General features: G+C 36.2%; 1 protein-coding gene across 1 annotated transcript in view; it reads right to left on the reverse strand.

Annotated features, from left to right (window-relative positions):
- Positions 1-22,348, reverse strand: part of LOC104897147 (GDSL esterase/lipase At3g26430) — a 42,388-nt gene extending 20,040 nt beyond the window's left edge. The window contains exons 1-3 of the mRNA XM_010683974.4: positions 21,927-22,348; positions 19,987-20,184; positions 4,789-4,958 (exon numbers count right to left, since the gene is read on the reverse strand). Of these exons, the coding sequence (XP_010682276.2) occupies positions 4,789-4,958; positions 19,987-20,184; positions 21,927-22,224 (666 nt within the window). The 5' untranslated portion in view covers positions 22,225-22,348. The remainder of the gene's footprint in view (positions 1-4,788; positions 4,959-19,986; positions 20,185-21,926) is intronic.
- Between the last annotated feature and the right edge of the window lie 226 nt (positions 22,349-22,574).

Genomic DNA, 22,574 nt, shown 5'->3' on the forward strand with positions numbered 1-22,574 from the left:
GTACTAGATCATGGAGATCATGGGTATTAAAAAGGAACGGGTTCCTGTAGTTGATGAACATCATGGGAAAATATTTTTACCACTAATACATGTTTTAGTCCCACGTTCTAAGTAATCACTGCTATAAATACTTGTATCTAATTAAGTTTCAATTTGTGTCTGACCAAGTGATTTTGTGAGTTTAACTAAGTAAAGTGTCAGTGCCTTAAAGACATTTGTTCATTGTCTTCTTACTCTAATTCCATTAAGTTTATTGATCGTTGTATTTTGGTTTTAGGGTAAGGGGATTTTTAGTGAAGTCCTATAAGAGAGAATGTTTTGAGTGAGGCGAGTTAAAGTGAAAATTCAAGTGAAGTTGAAAGAGGAACAATTGTTAAGGGAACAGTTGTTTAGGAACTTGAGTTAAAAAACTCAATGGTGTGATCCGTGAGTAGAAATAGGTTGTAACAAAGTTGTTCGACCTAATTAGTGGAAATGTTGTGTTTGAAATCCCTAGTGGTCAAGGTTGTTTCTTCTTGTTGGGCCCAAGAATATTTTTTTTGTTCCTTTAGCTTGTTTCTTTGTTTAAGTTTTATAATTCTGCAAAAAAGTTACGGTTATTTCTACAAATACAATTCACCCCCACTCTTGTATTGTGCCTAGTGAAATAACATATCTGATTTTAACTTTTGAGGCTGCTAGAATACCCTAACTTTAGATTGTGGTTAGTTTTAGTTTGTGGTTGATGGCTCTGTTAAATTAGTGGCAGTTTGAGTCTTTATTTGCATGAGTCCTAAAACATGATCTCAACGATCTAATATGAGAGATCAATGTCACATTGGTTGCACATGATGATGGGACTTACCTGGATACATAACTCATGTTCATTGAGCTCCAAGTTTCATTTTCAACTTGTTGAGGAATCAATACATAGTTATGTGTTGATGACATTGGTTTTTCTTGATGCAATTTGTAAGTCAAATGATGAGGGTTTAATGTCCATTGTCTACCATTGAAGCTTCATTGTCATTTTACTAGTTTCTTGATCTCATAAGTTGTGAGACATGAGAGATAAATGTGCATAACAATAACCATTCACATATAGATTAATGCAAAATAAAATTACATGAATGCCCCATCTATACTTAGCATATACACAACGACACATAACCAAACCTTAAACACAAGTAACAATCACAATGCACTACCTAAAACTAACTCTAAACAAAAGTCTACATTATGAGTGTCACTTAGCACTACCTAGCATGGTTATGTGTAGTAGTCATCAATAATTGCATTCCAAAAGACCAAGAAACCATTCCAAACACTTTGATATGTTACCTAATCTTCATCAACACTCACTTCTTCTTGTAAGTATTGGATACTTTCTGAAACAGGCACCAATCCTTCATTTAAATATTGAACTGCTTCATCTACAACTGACTGTTCAACTTGTACATTTATCAATATAGCATTCCAATCCTTTCCATATGTGCATTTACATGATGAGGGTTCTTATAGTTGTTACCTCCCTTCACCTTTAAAATATCAGTCATGACATATTAAAGTTGTAACCAAGAAAATTTAATCTTTTTGGTGTCATTGAAATCATATGCATCTTGGACTCTAGTGATTAACTCATCTAAATTCTATGGAAATGTTTAATGTTGAATAGATTGCACAGCCCTAAAAAGACACAAATCCAATATGATGATATCAGGGGATTGGAGGTTGATTGACCAGCTTAATATTGAACCCATCCTTTGTTGCTGCCTCTCTAAATTCCATATCATCATCTGATATGTGGGGTCTTGCATTATCTTGCTAGATGAATAAGTTCTTTGGTAGACGAGAAGGCCATTTACTGATAATGGTTAGTATGACATTGCCAATGATCATCTTCCTAATGACTTCTTGTGTGACTGATTCTACTGCCTTAGTTTCAATAGTGCCTGCAGGGCTATTTCTGCTTCTTTTCTTTGCTGCCACATATTGTACAAAAGGGAAAATGTCATATTTACCATCATGGATTTATATGCCATTGCTATCATACATTGGCGTTCCTATAACACCCATGAACATGATTTTAAGTGGATACCTCCTTGATTGATAACACCTATAAGGATCATCTTCAAAAGGTAGGAGATGGAACCTCCTCATCTCAAGGTTCAAGTAAAAACATTTTTCATCTATGTGAATAACATTTTGCATGTCAACAAAAGATGGTTTTGTTATTAGTGTAGTAGGAAGTAGATGGGACAACACCGACTTCATTCTAGACAACTTGTGTTCCTCTGTGACCCTAGGGTGGTTACTTGAAGTATGTGATTTTAACCTATCCTTTTTTTAGCAGCCTATAAATAGTAACAGGAGGAATTTTTAGTGCCCCTGCAAAGGACCTTATTGTGGTTCTACGATGTAGGGATACTGATTGCAAAAATTCATCAGAATATTGCTTTGGTTTCCTCCACATTTGCCAAACCTTATCCATTGCATTACCTTGCTCTTTCTGTTTCACTGCATCTTTGTATATTCTCAAAATAGCGCATTTGTGTACACTCACTTGTGCTGCTAACATTGTTTGAAACCCCCATGGAAGTTTTCAATTAACTTGAATTGCAAGTAAGTTGTCAACAATGAGCCTCCTTTGTGTAAGAGTCAAATTTAGTTTGGTACTTGTTATGAATGTACTTGTTATGACTGATTTAAATTTTCTTCTTCATGTGCCATCTCCTCTTCCTCATTGTCAATGTCTTCTTGCAGGAGCAGTTGTTCCCACATCAGCTTTCTGCTAACCAGAAACCTTCCTCACCGTCTTCAACATTGTCCATGGTGATTGAGAATATGAGCACGATGAAGTAGTGGTTTCTGCTGGGGTTTTTTGTGGTGGGTTTATTGTTGTAATGTTAGGACATGAATATGTAAATTTAACCTAGATCTATGGTGATGTGTGTGTGCGTGCAAGTGTGCAAGTGTGAATCATATTTGTAATTTTTTTGCTAACTAGTGAAGAGTGTTGAAGTGGTAGGAGTAGGACAGTGAAATATTTGAAAGGCTTTTGAAACTCTCAAACATAAATGGGGTTATGTAAGTATTGTGAAGCAGGTTTGAATTGAAAATTTTGCTTCTAAATGAAAATTTTGGAGACTTCATTTTGGAGCCAAATGGAATTTGCTGCCAAATTGTGTGGTGGTCTTAATGTACTTACCTCCCCAAATGTGAATTTCCCCTCCTTTTTTTCTTTTTGGTACCACTTTCTCTATCCACTTAAATATAATCACATGCCCTTTGCTTCTTCTAATCATCCCTAAAGAAATTTCAACTAAGAGTCCGTATGACTTCAATTGTTGCATTTAAAATGAAACGGAGTAAGTATCAATTTACAAAATTGATTGAACCTTGACGGATGTGGTGCTCCTAAATACATTATTAATTTTCCCTCGACCAACTCTAGTTCATCAAGATGTGCAATGCAAATCTACAATATGGGGAAATATCACACATTACCCCCTTTTAACTTTGATTGTTTGCATATTTAACCACCTTATTTCCAAAATAATAGTAGCAATTAGGCTCTATTCATTTCAACAATGAAATTTAATCATAACTATAACTTGGAGTAAATTCTAACCCCAAAAAAATGCATGGCACACTTAAACAAACAAAAAAGATAATTTTACAATAATGCAATGATATAATATTGTGAAAACTTAATTTTTATTTTGTTAAGAGTATAATCCACATGTGAGTTAGGAAATAGTTGTCCCACATTAAAAATTAGAGAGAGAATGACTAACATATAGACTACTCCACCCATCACAAATTTGTTTTAGATGGAACCCTACGTGGATAAAATCTCCTCCAACGTGTTAGGAAATAATTGTCCCTCCTTAAAAATTTAGAGAGAGAAGCTTGTATTAGATGAAGTTTATCATAATTACTTGTCGCATCATCTTTTCCTATTAGGGTTAAATTTCACAGTGTAAAAGAATAAGGCCTAATTGCTCCGTTGAGAAGTGACACATGCTAATCACACAATTAATCAAGTTCACAGTGTAAAAGGATAAGGCCTAATTGCTCCATTGAAAAGTGACACAGGCTAATTACACAATTAATTAAGTTAAGGGGGTAATTTACTACATTTGCCAAAGAAAATACCAATAACTATATACGGAAAATACATGTTGATTAAGATTTTAGTGGAACAATTGTACGGAGTTTGTTAGAGAATATCATACGATTCTCTTATATATTATGTATATTTATCGTTTGTGTTATTTATCTAAATTAGTTTTCTTATAGCATTGGGTTTGCACATATATAAATATTGATTAATGAGAACCCTATATCAAGAGAAATTACACAATTTGATGGATTTATTGCGTTAAAAATTATTGAGAGTAATGCAACATCAATGAATTATTTGAAAACTACGTACTTATTAAAAATTGGTAAGAAGAATTCTTCTGTACTACCCTCGCAAAGGGCCCCCACCTAGAGGCCCATTACAAGCCAGACACCCCCAACCCCCTCCCCCCAACCCCCTCCCCCCCTTCAATCCCAAGCAAATGCTTGGGGTAGGAATTGAACCCTAGACCTTGCTAGGAAAGATGGGAAAGCTCACCACTTGAGCCAACCCCAATTCCTGGGAAACTACGTACTTAGCTCTAGTTCGAATAGCAAAAGAATTTTCAACTAATTAGATAACTAGTTGTACGTAACAAGCAACTTATTCCTTCAGCGAGTTTATCACAATGTTGCGTACCTTGATATATGTTTTGAAATAAAAAAAAAAAAAATACAGTGTACCTTAATATATGTTTCGAACTGATCCAAAATGTCAGGTATTGTTGCTTTAACTTGATCAGTTGACTTATTAGGAAAATAAACAGCGGTCAAATCATTTTGACCAAGATCAAATGTGTAAAGTGCTTGAGAGAAAGACTCTGACGTCGGTAGTAAGCTTCTGAAAGCATCTCCTGATCTCAATAAAAGGGAAGAGAAAAATGCATTAGGTAAAGAAGGTGAATCGAAAGAGAGTGAAATTCCCAAATCTTCTCTTGCTTATTAAGGGGTGAAAGTTGTTGGATGAAATCGTACCCCAATCTAATCCAAACCAAATTAAAAGTTTTTTTAAAATTTGTATTTTCAGATTGGTTTGGATTGAGTGAGATTGAATCCAAAAATCCAAAATAATCGAATAACAAATAAACTTTGTATTCCATATGTGTAGGTTTGGGATTGGATTGAGTGTTTACGATATAATTTATGGGTTTGTATGAATTATTAGTTTTTAGTACTGCAATTCTATGAGATTATATGAAATACTTCAATTATTGAACACGTTATTATGATGCTCGTGCCTAAATTATTCCATTAAAATAATAGAGTTAACATTTTGTATAATTTCGATTGGATCCAATCTAGTGCCTTAAAATTCGGATAGGATTTTGGATCCAAATTCTAATTGATTTTAATTTTAAATTGGAAATATAAAATCCAAATTTTGTTCGAATTGAATTAGACTAAATCCAAGTCTAAATTATATACCGAACTTTCACCCTGACTTCCAAATTAAAATTGTGCACAAAATATACATCTAATAACTAGAAATTGGAGATACTACAATAATTCTGGTTATTTGGATCGATTTCCTATCTTAGATTGATTAGAAAAGGATTTATTTCACAAATAACGTGAACTTTATAAAAGTGACAACAATTGATCAATATACTTGACACCCCAAAACTAATGGCACCAATAAACTATTAGATATTAATTAAGAAAATTGTCCATATTAGTAGAAACATCATGTAATTATAATATCTAGAGTATTCTAGGGAAATATCCATGAAAATATCTACGTTAGAAAAATTTAGATATCTTTCTAGAATGATGTATAATAATATCTAGCCTAGGGAAATTATTCTAGAAAAGTCCTAAGAGAAATCTAGATGTAAAAAAATTCTAGAAAAATCTAGAGGATGCACAAGTTTTCTTACCACACCTATAAATAGGTGATGGTGTAAACCTTGATGATGTATGAAAAAAAAAATTGCAAAGTTTATGAAAAAGCCTACCATTTCCCACAAACAATCTCTCCCTTTACCATCAAACAACAACACTCTTTGATCAAAAATATCTCTTAAGCATAAAAGTTCACTACTACTTTCCATCAAGTTTCCAACATTTGGTATCAGAGCCATAAATCCAAACTTCCACTACATTATACAAATTATCATACTCCCATAAAACTTATACATCAAACATAAAATAAACCAACTCCTTTAAATTAAAACCAAACACCACTAACTTAAAATGACTTCTCCAAACTTCTTCAACCTCAACCACATTTAACTACCCTCATGTAAATTGGGTACCTACATTTAAGGGAGAAAAATATCAACAATGGTCTATTCAAATGAAATCTATATTTATCTCACAAGATTTGTGGGAGTTAGTGCAAAATGGTTCTGAACAACCAAATGATTTAATCCAAGAAGCTACTTGGGATGAAGCACGCCGCAAGGAATATAAACAAAATCGGATAAGGGATAATTATGCCCTATCCTTGATCTATCGGGGAGTAGATGAAACTATTCTCCCTACCATCATGGCTGCTACAACGGCCAAGGAGGCTTGGAGTATCCTGGAGACAAAATATAGGGGCTCCGAGAAGGTAACACTCTTTAAACTCCAATCTTTAAGGAGAGACTTTGATAATCTATTAATGAACGAAAATGAAACAATTCAAGAGTTTTTAGTTGGGAAACAAATATCATAAATCAAATTCGAACTAATGGAGATAAAGTGAAGATTCCCAAGTAATCCGAAAAATATTAAGAAGTCTCTCCAAAAATTATGATCACATAGCGGCTGCCATAGAGGAGTCTAATAAAGATTTATCTAAATTAGTTTTTACTGAATTAATGGGCTCCCTTCTACCACATGAAGATAGAATGCGGAGATTTACAAAGCAGCCACTAGAACAAGCATTACAAGCTAAATTTAAATTCTCTAATAATGGAGAAAATAAAAATAAAAATGACTACAGTAAAAAAAATTCAAAAAGGAGGAACATCATATAACCGTGGCCGGGGGAGAGGAAGTTATAAAAATCATGAAACTCGAGAAAATAATCCTCTGGCTCCCATTGCAATTTATGTAAGAAAAATGGCCATAATACATAAGATTGCCGGTATAAGTGTAAAAGATGAAAAAAGCACACTCATTTTGAAAAAGATTGTTGGTTCCGACAAAAGGAAGAGGCCAATATTACGAAAAATAAGGAGCCTAGAAATCAATTATTTTATATATGTTTAAATGCTCACCAAGAGTCAAATGATATATGGTATATTGATAGCGGTTGTTCTAACCACATGACTGGCAACAAAAATTCATTTGTTAGTCTAGAAAAAAAGATAAAAACACAAATTACTCTTGGTGATGGAAGCAACCAAGATGTTGTTGGCAAAGGAACAATAGCCGTCAGAACAAAAAAACGGCTCATCGAAATTTATTAATGACGTTTTCTATGTCCTGGGGCTCGCACAAAATTTATTAAGTGTAGGCCAACTAATTCAAAGAGGCTATATGGTGAGATTTGATGCTAATAAATGCCTCATATTTGATAAGAGAAAAGGACAATTAATTACTACTACCCAAATGGCTCCTAATAAAAATATTTCCATTAAGAACGCAATTGGAGAATAATGTTGCCATAAGTTCTATGGTGAATGAGTCCACAATGTGGCATTTGAGATTCGGGCATCTAAATTTTAACAATTTAAAACTGTTAAAATAAAAAAAAATTGTGATTGGGCTTCCACCTATAACTTATGACAGAAAAATATGTGAGGGGTGTATATATGGCAAAATGCATAGATTACCATCCCCTACTTCATCCTGGAGGGCAAGAGCTCCATTAGAGCTTGTTCATGCATATATATGGTGCCCTACCAGAAATCCGTCTCTTGGCGGAAAAAGATATTTTCTATTATTTGTCGACGATTTCACTCGCATGGTGTAGGTTTATATCTTGGAGCAAAAGTCAGAAGTATTTTCCCACTTCATGCAATTTAAATCCCGCACAGAAAAACAAAGTGGGCATTCAATAAAAATTCTTAGAATAGATCGTGGGGGAGAATGTACATGTAAAGAATTTAATAGCTTCTGTAAGGAGCATGGGATCAAAAGAGAATTAACAGGAAGACGCAAACCTCAACAAAATGGTGTTGCGGAAAGGAAAAATAGAACAATTGCTTAAATGGCCCGTAGTATGATGCAAGTAAAGAAATTGCCAAAATATTTTTGGGCCGAAGCTGTCCATACAGCAGTATATATTCTCAATAGGTCTCCCACAAAAGCAATGAAGGGTATGACACCCTATGAAGCTTGGCATAGGAGAAAGCCAAGAGTGGAGCACCTCAAAGTATTCGGGTGCATCGCATCTGCCCACATCCCGAAAGAAAATCGAGAAAAACTCGATGGAAAAGGAGAAAAATGTATCTTCATTGGATATAGTGACGAATCTAAAGGATATCGTCTCTATCAACCTGAATCTAAGAAGCTAATAATCTCAAGAGATGTCATATTCGATGGAGGAGCTCAATGGACGTGGATGGAGAATGAATCTCAACCACGTGAAGGAGATTTTTTTTCCACGAAGCCCAAGTGAAGATGAAGGCCCAAATCATCCAGCAACACAGTCATCCTCCAGTGCATCATCACCAAGATCTCCAACAACATCCTCGAGATCGGTGAGTCCAACATCAGGATCAAGCTCTCAAAGCTCGGCTCCAGTAGTACGACGTTCACAAAGAGATCGACGACCCCCAAGCTACTTGGAGGATTTCCAGTGCAATCATGCTATCATGGCTCTCTTCACAAGCGAACCAAAAGGTTTTCAAGAAACTGCTCGAGAAGACAAGTGGATCGAAGCCATGAATGAAGAAATCAAGATGATCGAGAAAAACAACACATGGGAGCTTGTTGAGAAACATGAAGATAAAGAAGTCGTCGGTCTCAAATAGGTCTACAAGGTCAAGTATAATGAAGATGGCTCCATCCAGAAATACAAGGCTCGTCTCATCGCAAAAGGTTACTCCCAACAATCAGGGATTGACTTTAATGAGACATATGCTCCCGTTGTCCGCATGAAGACTATCAGGTCAGTCTGTGCTCTTGTTGCTCAACTTAAATTACCAGTCTTTCAATTAGATGTCAAGTCAGCATTTCTAAATGGGGAGGTTGAAGAAGTATATGTTGAGCAACCGCATGGATATCTCATTGAAGACAAAGTATACCGCCTTCGTAAAGCCCTTTATGGGCTTAAGCAAGCCATCACTATATATCAAGGCCCAAGGACCGCAAGAATTTAAGCAAAGCAAATCAAGGCCCAATGATTAATGAATTTAAGAAGAGAATGATGTTGAAATATGAAATGACCGATCTTGGAGCCATGAAGTACATCCTTGGCATGCAAATCAAGCAAAGCCCAAGAAGAATATTTCTCTCACAGGAGAAATATGCAGACGACTTATTTAAGAAGTTGAACATGAGTGAATGCAAGCCATTGGCTACACCAATGTTACTTAATGAAAGGCTATCTAAGAACGATGGCAAAGAGAAGGTCGATGCATCAATATATCGAAGTTTGGTCGGTTCTCTCATCTACCTCACACATACTAGACCCGACATACTACATGATGTCTGCATAGTATCCAGATTCATGAGTGAGCCAAGTAAAGCTCACTTAGCAGCAACAAAAAGGATTCTCGGGTATGTCAAAGGAACAAAAAGTTATGGAATCATGTACGATAGAGGAGAATCACAAGCTTACAGGATACACGGATAGCGACTGGGCTGGGAGCATCGATGACCGAAAAGTAAAAGTGGCTACGTCTTCCAGCTACGATCCAAAGTCATATCATGGTCATCAAAGAAGCAAGCAAAAGCGGCTCTATCATCATCTGAAGCAGATCATATATAGCAGCAACAAGTGCCACATGTGAAGCAGTTTGGCTTAAAAGGATCCTTGGTGATCTATAATAAATCACAAAGGAGCCAACAACAATTTATTGTGACAACATGTCGACAATTGCCATGACAAAGAATCCAGTCTTTCATGCCCGAACGAAGGATATCGAGTTACGACATCACTTCATCCGAGAACTAGCCGAAAAGCAAGAGATCGAGGTACAATTTTGCAAGACGGGGGAGCAGCTTGCAGACATATTCACAAAAGCAATTCCAACAGAGAAGTTCATCCAATTCAGAAGACAAATTGGAGTACAAGATAAGATTAGGGGGTGGGGGGTATTAGATATTAATCAAGAAAATTATGCATATTAGTAGAAAGATCATGTAATTATAATATTTAGAGTAATCTAGGAAAATATTCATGAAAATATCCATGTTAGAAAAATCTAGATATCTGTATAGAATGATGTATAATAATATCTAGCCTAGGGAAAATCCTAGAAAAGTCCTAAGAGAAATCTAGATGTAAAAAATCCTAGAAAAATCTAGAGGATGCACAAGTTTTCTTACCAAGCCTATAAATAGGTGATGGTGTAAACCTTATTGATGATGTATTAAAAAAAACATTACAAAGTTAATGAAAAGGCCTACCATATTCCACAAACAATCTCTCCCTTTACCATCAAACAACACTCTTTGATCAAAAATATCTCTTAAGCATAAAATTTCATTACTAATTCCGCTCAAATTTCCAACACAAACCATTAATACTTCTTATAATAGCGTGGAGTGACCTGACCTGTAAAATTTGGATATTGAAAGAGAACTTGTGACAAAAAAAACTCGAAACTTAACCTAAAATTATAGAAATGACGAAACCCATAACAATCAAAAAAATAAGCGTGTCAAACGTAACTTGTGGGGTTGAGTCTAAGGAAATAAAACATGTCAGGATTGTCAGTTTGTCACCAATGAAACCACGCAAAAGCAACAAATCCTTATGTATTCGCTCCACCTTGGTGACCCTGCTATCTTATATTGTTAGTGTTGACTCATATTTCCTCCGCTTTTACGTAAGTGTTACGTTGAATAAATTGACATTATATATTAATTAATTTTGACTCTATTTTCTCGCTATAGTATAAAAAAAAATATAGTTAAATGAAATCTTGTTAGACTCGTGCAATGTATACTTTTAAAAAAATCAACTTTTTATAATTTTTACTTGTGCATAATTGAAGATTCTTTATTTTTTTACAATTAAAAATATTAATGATTAAAACACATAAGGCTACATGAAAATGTAATTTGTAAAACTTATTTAGGAATGGAGGAAGTATTAAGTTTCCTATTATCTTAAACTTCTATTAAATTGTTTTGGAGGTGATGTAGGAAGGACCGTTGTCTTTTGCGTTTGTGACTTTTATATTATATAAAGATATTTTTATAAAAGAACATTGAATTGACTCGATGCACAATAATTTACTATAAACCAGATATTATATGATATAGTCAATTTTTGTGTACAATAACTTTTTATACACCAGCTACTTATTATGCTAATAGATCATATATCATTTTTTTTCCACGTATATCACTTTATGAAATTTTGTCTCACATACTACAATAACACTTGAATAGAAAGATTAGTTGTCGCAAGTATACATGCCAACACTTGCTTCGCATGACACATTCATGCTCAAATTGAAGATAGTAAGTCTTGTATAAGATAGTTAATAAATAAGACATGAATGACTTGCAAACACAAACTCTCTCTCTAGATTTAGAGCCTCTCTTTCTAAAATATTGATCACTAGGGATTATCTTTAGGTCTTTAACCTAGGGGCCTTAGGAGTCAATTTTTAGGGAATTCCGTTGTTTAGTCCATGCATTCAAGTAGCATCCAAGATAAGGTTCCTCCGGATGATTCTCATGATATATCTGATATCCAAGATATGGAAGGAGTTAAAACTCAGGTGGTAGGTTTAGGAATTAGTACTGATAAAATATCGTTCAAAGAGGTAGTTTCTAGTTCATCACAATGGTTTCCTGAAGCTAAAGCTGTTTATCTCAATTCCATGGAATGGGATGAGCCGGAATTGGAAGCTCCCACTGGTGTTAATGTTGTCCAATTTTCGAAGGAAAAGTTATCCCAGCTCCGAAAGCCATGGGGTTTAACTTTGATGGGAAAATGTCTAGGCATTTCAGTTAGACCTTCCTTTATCACTCAAAGGGTTAGGTCAATGTGGAAACCTCGTGGTACTCTAGAAGTCATTGATCTGGGCAAAGACGCATATCTTTTTAGGTTCAGCCTTCAGGATGACTATGAGAGGGCCTTATTTGGTGGTCCATGGTATGTGTTAGATCATTATTTAATGGTTACTCAATGGCAACCAAATTTCAGACCAACTCATAATCCTTTCAGTACTATGGCGGTTTGGATTCATCTTCCAGAGTTGCCTGTAGAGTATTATGACAAGGAAGCTTTGTTTGCCATAGCAAGTAAATTGCGCAAGCCAATTCGAGTTGACTATGCTACCAATCATCTCACCAGAGCCAGATATGCTCGAATTTGTATTGAAATCAATCTTTCAAAGCCCATTATCTCCAAAATATGGATTGGAAATCAATGGCAAGTGATCCTATATGAAAATCTTCATTCTCTATGCTTTGTTTGCGGTAGGATTGGCCATCAGAAAAATCAGTGCACTGAATCCAAAGGGAAAGCTGTCATGGATCATCTTGAGTCAGAGAGTAGGGAAGGGACAGATGGCTCTCAGTTGTATTATTCTCAGAAAATTGATCCAGGTGTCTCAAATGCAAATGATGATGGGGGGACATCTGTCTCAGATAATCAGGGGTTGCAAAGTCCAACTAAAACTTCTCCTAGCCCACTGAAAGTTTCTGCTAAGGAAAGTTTAGGGGAAGAATTTGGGCCATGGACCATGGTCTCACACCGGAAAAGATCTTCTAATTTCAACTCTCAAGCCCAAAAGCTAAGAAATTCTTATAAAGGGAAACTTCCCACTCCCACTATTTCTCCTGTATCGTCCGAAGCCCGAAAAAAAACAATTAACCCTTCATCTTCCAATGGCGTCTCCACTAATAATTTTTGGAGAGTTTTAGACAAAGGCAATATTGCTCCTCAGAAAGATTTTGAGGGAATCAATGTTGATTATTCAAATATCGAGGTTTCTAATACATCTCCAGCGCCTATTCCACTTTCGTCTTCTCTCTCTTGTTCAATACTCAGTAGTAGCCACCCTACCCAGACCATCCACATGGCCGTTGAGAAATCTAATTCTTCAGTTAGTAATATATTCCCCACTGCACAAGATATTCACATGCAAAATCCTTCATCTTCCACTGAAAATTCTCTTCCTTTGTCTTCTATCTCCACTGGAAATGAACTCATCCTCAGAGGAAACTCCGTCCAACCGTCATCCTCCGTCAACCTCTTCATTGAACCCCGTTCTTCCACCCAATGTGTCTCTTCCATCTCCTCAACCTCCAATTCATCTCTCATCTCCTCCTCCTCTCCGCCCATTAACAATTCGCCAACCATTCTCTCACTTCCCCCCCCCTCATCCCACTTCTTTGAAAACTCCTCGCCCATCTCCTCCGAAACTCCTCAATCTTTTTCCGGCTCACCCTCAACCTCTTCTTTGGAGCTCCATCGAGTCTCCTCTCACATCATCCAAGATGGAAATGATGTTATCCTCCCTCAAATCCATGTGCCCCGCAAACCCATCCTTTCTCTCTCTTGCGAAGTCTCCGGGTCCTCCAGCAGTAGGTTTAAGAGTCATGCAACCCCCCCTTTAAACATTCCAACCTTTCCCTTGTTATTAAAAAGCCACGGGCTAGATCTAGAGTCGACCAAATTCAACATCATTATGCTCCAAATTCAAAGAGAGGTGGTGGGAATTCAATTAGAAACTCGCCACTCCTTATTTGTGAAAGAAAAGTTGGAGATAAAAGCTATGATAACCCGGATCAGCTTAACGGACACATGGAGCTTGGGAATGTCGCAGATTTGGAAAGATTGGGAAAAGTTTATGCCACAAATGTCGAGGAAAGGGAAGGAGATAGTTCAAAGTAGCTCTGGTAATCTCCCACCCTTACCTAATTTAAACATGAAGGTTATCGTATGGAATGTTCGGGGAGCCTCGAATAATACTTTTGTTCCCCATGCATGGGATGTAGTTAGGTTGAATAAACCTTCTATTTTTATTATTTTTGAAGCAAAGGCCGAGGAATGTCGTGCCCGTCAAGTTACTAGGTTACTTGGGTTTGACGACTTCAAAGCCATTCCTCCTCATGGCCTAAAAGGAGGTATTTGGTTAATGTGGAAGAAATCGGTTGAACAGGTGAGTTGGAGTGAGGTCTCTCCCTATTATTTTCACTCTCTCTTTAAGTTCAGCCCTAATCACCCGGAAGCCCTTATCACGGGCATGCATGCTCCTAGTACGGCTAGAGAACGTCATGAGTTATGGAAAAATATGGAGCAAAATCTTCCACCGGATCAGACCCCGTGGATGGTTGTCGGGGATCTTAATGAGGTTAGAACTCAGGCTGAAAAGTCCGGAGGTAGGGCGTTCTGCAATTCTCAGTGTAAGGCTTTAAACTCTTTCATGGATGCTGCTTGCTTGGTTGACCTGGGGTTTGATGGTAACCCGTTCACTTGGACTAATGCAAGGGAAGGGGTCGCTCTTATCAGAGAGAGGCTTGATAGGGCATTGGCTAATCATACCTGGATCTCTGAATTTCCAAGAACTCAGGTAAGTCACCTTCCTAGGTCCTATTCGGACCATTGCCCGGATTGTGTTAATCGTAATCTTTCTTCTCCCTCAAACCAAAAGATGTTTCCCTTCCGTTGCAAAGAAGTTTGGTTAGCACATCCGGACTTTAAAAGTTTTTTTGTCAATAATTGGTTTAATCCTACTGTTGATTTTTTAGTTGGTAGAGAAAAATTTCTAAATAATATTAAATCCTAGGATTGCCATATTTTTGGGAACCTTTTTCAAAAGAAAAAACGCATCTATGCTAGGTTAAATGGCATTCAAATTGCTTTAGCTCGTTGTAATTCTTCCTTTTCTAATCTGGAAATACAATTGCTTAATGATCTTAATGAAATCCATCTTATTGAAAAACGGGTTTGGGCTCAAAAGGCAGGGTTTGATTGGCGTTGTTCAGGAGATCTTAATACTCGTTATTTCCATGTGCTTGCGAAAATCAAAAAATCTAAAGGGAAAATTCATGCTCTTCAAGACTCAAGGGGGGTTTGGGTGTATGATGACTTAATTCTAAAAAACATGGCTCGCCTAGCCTTCATGGACATCCTCTCAACTAAGCACTCCTCTAGCTTGCTTAAGTCCTCTTTTGTCTCTCCTGTTGCTCTTTCTTCGGAGGATGCTTTAAGTTTAGGTAAGCTAGTCTCTCTAGAGGAGCTTCATCATGTGGTCAAGTCAATGTCCCCGATCAAGAGTCCAGGTCCTGATGGAATTCAACCCGTTTTTTATCAACAGTATTGGGCGGATCTCCATGAGCCTATTGTTTCCTTTGTGAATAAATGTCTTGTCGATGGTTGTATTCCTGATGGTATTAATAGATCCTATCTTTGCTTGATTCCTAAGAAAAGTGCCCCCTCTACAATCAGTGATTTTCGGCCTATTGGTTTGTATAACACTATTTTAAAAATCATAACTGGCACTCGCTTAAGACCTCGTATGCCAAATTTGACTAGCCCTCTTCAATCTAGTTTTATAAAGGGTAGAACCATTGATGAGAACATTATCATTTTAAAAGAAGTAGCTCACTTGTTCAATCGTGCTAAAAGAAATAAGAGTATTATGGCCCTGAAAATTGACCTTACGAAAGCCTTTGATAGTCTTGAATGGTCTTTTATTAGGGAAACTCTTGTTGGTTTTAATTTTCCGAAGAACCTGGTTGATGTGATCATGAGTGTTGTTACCTCTCCTACCATTTCTGTTCTTTGGAATGGGGAGGTCACTCCGGATTTTTGTCCTTGAAGAGGCATTAGACAAGGTGATCCATTGTCTCCCTATATTTTTGTTCTTTGTATGGAGCGCCTTTCCCTTCTCATACAACAAAAATTGGACATTAAAATATGGAAACCTCTTATGATCACTCGCGATATAGGCTTATCTCATTTATGTTATGCTGATGATGTTTTCTTATTTGGGAAAGCTTCTTGGGATAATCTGAGCTTAATGATGGAAGTCCTCAATGATTTTGGTACCCTCTCAGGTTTGTTTCTTAATAGGCTTAAATCTACAATCATTGTCCCAAAAAAAATGGACCATAATGTTAGGCAATCTCCAAATTCTTTTAGTGGTCTTCATGTCTCTTCTAATTTTGGGAAGTATCTAGGTGTCCATATTTCTCCTAATAAACTTCGAAAATTGGACTACTTAGATTTACTAGATAAAACCACTGATAAAATAAGGGGTTGGCAAGCCAAGCTTCTGAATATGGCGGGAAGGTGTACTCTAATAAAATCTGTTCTAAACTCTTATCCCTTGCATGTTATGCAAACTAACATCTTGCCCATTGGTATTCTTAATGACCTTAAAAAGAATATTAAACGTTTCTTATGGAACAAAGTTGGTCAAAGGCATTATATCTCTCGAACAACCTGGGATCAAGTCTGCAAACCAATGATGGAGGGAGGGCTTGGAATTAGAGATCTGCGTCACTGGAATCTTTGCTTTATGGCTAAATTAGGCTGGAAATTCTTAACTCAACCTTCGAAACTTTGGGTTAAAATTCTAAACAACAAATATTGTAAAGGAACTAACTTCATGGATGTTATTCCCAATGCCTCCCAGTCTACTATTTGGCGAGATATTTTAAGAGGGAGGGATTTGCTTGCTCAGGGCATGATTATGAATGTTGGGAATGGGGAAGATATTTCACTTTGGTATCATCATTGGGTTGGGAAGGAACCTCTTTATAAGTGTCCAGACATTGTTATTCCGGATTCAATAGCTCATTGGAGAGTAGCCCATATAATCAAAAATAGAACTTGGTCTCTTGATCAGATTGCTTATTTACTACCCCAGGAGATCATTAATGAAATCAGAGCTATTCCCTTGCCAACAATCTCTTCTGTCCAAGATGAATTAAGATGGGTTTTCTCATCTGATGGTGAATTCTCTATTAAATCCGCCTATCGAAAGCTCAACCCAAATCCCTAATTTTTGGCCAAAATTATGAAAGATTAAAGTTCCCTTTAAATATAAAATGTTGTTCTGGAATGTTGCGCAGGAAATTTTACCTACTGCTTCTAACCTTCAAAAAAAAATTCAAGGCTTTGATGCTACTTGTCAGTGTTGTTTTCAAGCTCCCGAAACTCATTTGCATCTGTTTAGGAACTGTTTTCACGCTGCTATTCTTTGGAAAAGAACTTTTCAAAATTGCCATTTAGCTAAAGCTTTAGATGTCCATTGTTTTTTCAATTTTGATTGGGGTGATTGGATTACTTTTAATCTCAAGCAATCCCTGGATTGGTTAGAAATGTTTGTTATAGCTTTATGGCATATTTGGAAAAATCGTAACAAGGTGGTGTTTGAAGGAGCCATGGCTAGATCTTCTTTCCAATATAATCACTTCTTTCTTGATTACATTCATAACCACAATGTTTTTCAGAATGAGGCAAGATGAATACTAATCCTCAGCACACTATTGCTTGGAAACCTCCTGTTCATGGTTATTTGAAGTTAAACACAGATGGTTCTTAGAAGGCAAATGACAAAGCTAGCGGTGGAGGGGTGATTAGAAGAACTGATGGATCTTGGTTCATGGGTTTCTCCATCAAGTTTGGAGTTGTTAACCCGGCTGCAGCAGAATTGATAACCATAAGGGAAGGTCTTTCTCTTGCTAAAGATCATAACATCTCTAGACTAGAGGTTGAAACTGATGCGCAAGCCCTCAAGATAATGCTAGATAGAGCTGAACAGCTTCCCCATCACCAGTTGAGCGCCATCATCTGTGATATTGTTAAGCTTCTTAAAACTAACTGGGTGGTAGTTTTCCTTCATGCAAAACGTAACGCGAATATGGTAGCCCATAATCTAGCTAGATTTGGGATGGATATGGAGGTGGACAAGACTACTCATACTTCTCCTCCTCAATGTGTGATGAAAGATTACATGCAGGAACTAGTCAATCCCATGGCTTAGCTGTGTTCTTTCTTTGGTTGCCTTGTAATATCGTATGCAGGAAGGTTTCTCTTTCTTTATCTAAGGTTGTAATTTTGTGGTTATGGTGGATGCTTAGTTTGGATGCTGTAACAAACTGATGTTTTAAATATATGCCATCTTTTGTGTTAAAAAAAAAGACATGAATGACTTGTATGATGATTTAGGACATTTCCGGCACAATTTTTTAAAGTAGTTTTTAGTGTTTGATTAAGTCAAAACGCTAATTAAAAAGAATAGTAGTGTTTCGTATGTTACTACTGTAGGTAGCTTTTAGTGGTATAAGTAGTGTTTTTGAAAAACTACGATTTGTAGCTTATGGGGTAACGTTAAGTAGTGCATAAATTGTATACTTCCTCCGTTCTATTTTAAATGAAACATTTACTTTTCCATGCAATCTAATGCGCTTCTTTAATCATTAATACTTTAGTTGTGCACACATAAAAAATATAAAAAGTTATAATTTAATAGTATGTATCGAGGCGAATCTAACAAGATACCACTTGACTATGTTGGCGATAAATTAGAGTTAAAATTGATCAATGAATAATATAATTTCACCCAATGTTTCATTTAAAACAAAACGGATGAAGTATTAAAGTTTTGTCTGAATTTTTAAATAATTATTTGTAAACATCTACTTTGACAACTTATCAATATCTTATACTGCTACATGGACAACTAACAGCTAACTGTTACACATCAACTACTAACACCTATCAGAACAGCTAACACTACTCTAACAACTAAAAGCTACTACCACATTTATTGTTGCCGACCACACCCTTATTAGTTTCAAAATAGTTCCAATACTCAACTTCTATTCGTCGCCCCAAATCTACTTAAAATAGTCCCAAGTTTGTTTTTTTAGACTATTATACCCTTACTTTTTTCTCACACTACCCACCACCCCCTGCCAACCCCGACCACCCCCTGCCATCACCTTCGCGTCACCCCCACCATCAATTCCACCACCTTCGCGTCACCCCCACCATCAATTCCACCACCTTCGCGTCACCGGCCCCAACCACCACCATATAGCCAAACGAAGATATAGAAAACGAATAAAAATACAGATCCAAAACCCTATTTAAAAAAACCCAACGAAATTATTGCGTGTTGATGAAAGCGTTGATGAATTGATGATGTAGCAGCGATGATGGACGGCGATGATGTTGAGTAAGAACGATGATGTAGCAGCGATGATGGACGGCGATGATGTTGAGCAAGAACGATGATGTTTCGCGTCATCCCCACCACAAGTTAAAGCCAGTTGAAATTTTTTTTTACCTTTGGGCGAACGTCCGGCCAGGACGTTCCGGCCATAGGGCGACCGTCCGGCCAGGATGTTCCCTCCATGGCGCGAACGTCCTGGCCGAACGATCGCCCCATGGGCAGAACGTCCTGGGCGGACGTTGGCCAGTATCAAAAAAAAAAAATCGACGCGGTGGTGGCTGTGGTGGAGGACGTTAGGCGATGCGTGGAGGTCGACGGTGGTAGTGGGAGGTTAGGTGGTAGTGGGAAGGTAGGTGGTGGTGGGGTGGTGGGGAGAAGCGGAGAAGGTGAAATGGCAGTAGGTTGGTCTATAAAAATATATTTTGGGCGATTTTAAATACTTTATGGGCGATGTTTAACAATTCTCTTGCAATAATTTCCTTCATAAAAAGTCTCAGATTTGTTTTCTTTTAATATCTATCAATTTTACATGTATTCTTTAAAACTTGGTTTTCCTGCAATAAATTGGAAATGCAAAAGGTGTCATTAAAACTTGTCACCGATTTAATAGGGGGAAGAGATATTACTGTACCTTTACTACGGATAATCTCCGAGCGATTTTGGAAATCATAGAACTGATGAAACTGGACATTGAAGGAGAAAGGGCTGTATGAAGTGGTGTTCTGGTGTCTAATGGTAGACGCTGCCGTCGCAAAGTTGGCTCCATGGCTGAAGTTCGATCCCATTGAGTCAAGGTACGCATTGAGATACGGAAGTCCCGAGTGTTCCGCTGCACCAAAGGTTGATTTAATAAATCTCGAACAAATCAAAAATTATTTTTTATTAATCAACAATATTTGCTCAAGTTATATGTAACATATTAGATCATCTACCCCCTTCAGGCTCTAGCATATATAAAGATTACTTTTTTTTTAATTGTAACTTTTTCTTATTTGATAGTTTTATATTAATTGTAATATTTTTTTAATTGGTGATATCTTCCTTATAAGTTTTATCTCTCTTGCAATTATTATTAAACGGAAGAAGTAAATATTATCTATACTAATATATTAAAATGCGTTTCTAAATAAAGAATTATGTCACGTGTCGATATCCCTTAGAGTGTTTACTTCATGTAAACCACATACAATAAAAGAGATTAGAAATTACATTGTATAAGATCCGATTCTATTACTTCAAATTATTATATTAATGACTTAACCACTAAACCAAATAATGTTTGGGATTATAATTTCAATATAAAATATTAATAACTAAAAATTATAATTACTCGGGACATAGCCAAAGCCAAAAAAACTAGTTACAACTTAAAAAACATTCATCAACAACCAATAATGCCACATGTCGATTTCTCTTAAGGTGTTGATCTCAATAATCATGCATCTAATTTATATAAAGAAAAATTACTATACATGCATTATATTAAGATTTTTTTCTTGTAACGATCAAACTTATATACTAAAGTAATAACCATGCTTAACTTTCTAGCATATTAATTTGTTGTGTCTTTGGATTGAGGGATGATACGCCACTACGCCAGCAATGCCACAAATCTTCAACCCCGAGCTTGAAACAAAGGAGGCCCTCTTCGGCTCCAAAAACATGGGCCCATTGCATGGGCTGGCTTACGCTAGGGAAACAGAGAAGCCTTTCTTTCAAATCTAAAGCACCAACTAGCACAAGCGAATTCATGGGCCATGTTTTTAATTATTTCAGGGTCGGCCTATCACAGGCCTACAAAACCTAGATAGGCTTGACCCAGCCTAAATCCCATTTATGTCAGGCGCAAGATGGGTCCATTGTCAATCTTAACTTACTCTGAATAAAAGATGTACCACCAATAAGATACACACAAACAAAAGAAATATGTGGAAATAACGGTGATGTATCTCTATTATATAAGGAAAGGGTAGGTAAGATGGTATCCCCGTATGAAAATATGAATATACCTTTAATGATCTTTATTACATAAGGAAAAGGAGAGGAAGATGATGTCTCTCTCTGGAAATGTTAAATTACTCTTAATAATCTAATTAATAGAATGAAAAAAAAAGAAAAAATTTAAAAATCATTTCTCATTTCAACTAGTCATTCTAAACATGTTTAAAATGGTATATGCATCAAATACTTCAATCAAAAAATTAAATGGACAAAATAACTTTTAAGATGGTATATATGACGTCCACCTAAAAATATGAATCACTCATTACCTTTGATACTCTTTAATTCTGTCAAACTAACTCATCATTTATGTTCTTTCTGCTCAAAATTCATTTACACAAGATTAATATAAAAAATCGCTTAAAACCTTTGTTAGTTTTTTACATTAGCTAATTGATATATCTAAATTCAGCTATTTATTAATTTTTTCATATTTTAAGTTTAACCATAAATATAATACGGATTTAGTATATAATAGAATAACAAGTTTTGAAATTAACGCACACATCGCTTGCATAGAAGACTGTTATAAAGAAATTAAAACTTGTTAGATAATGGGTGAGAACATACCTATGAAATCAATAATGAGCCGGCCATCAGAATATCTTCCAGCAGGAGCATGGAAGAAAGTCTCGCCATGAGGGGGTCCAGCCTGGCCAAATGAAGCGGACCAACCACCAGTATCGGAGTTTGAGTCTCCAAAATTGAATATGGCTGGAAACTTACATGAAGAGGATGAAGTTAGTGTTTGAGGAGTTGCTAAAACTAATTGCCATTGAACTGCCTTAGACACACTTATTAGTAAAATGGCTAATGGTAAGGCTACCATTACTTTAAAAGCATGCTTAACATAAGCATTGTGCTCCATCTTTATACGTAATGAGTAAAAGCCAAGGTAAGACTCAAGTTTTTCAGGATAGCTATTAATGGATGAGATTAAGATGCATAAGATCTGTTTTTCTGTAAGTCTATTTACTCGTGTAGCATGTGAAAATTATTATATTTGCCTTAAACTAAGAATCGAAGGAAGTAAAATAATGTTATATGATCAATAGCAAACAAAAGCTGGTGAGAAATTAATGGTAATCATTCTTAATTAAAGGACAATTTTCTTATCTATTAAATAAAGATAAGGATTTTGAAATACACGTTGAACCTTCTTGGAAGCTGAATATATCAGAAGATTAATTTTGGTAGTTCATGTGGTGTTCTGATCAA

This window comes from Beta vulgaris, chromosome 6 (genome assembly GCF_026745355.1).
Source record: "Beta vulgaris subsp. vulgaris cultivar EL10 chromosome 6, EL10.2, whole genome shotgun sequence".
NCBI lineage: Eukaryota > Viridiplantae > Streptophyta > Magnoliopsida > Caryophyllales > Amaranthaceae > Beta > Beta vulgaris.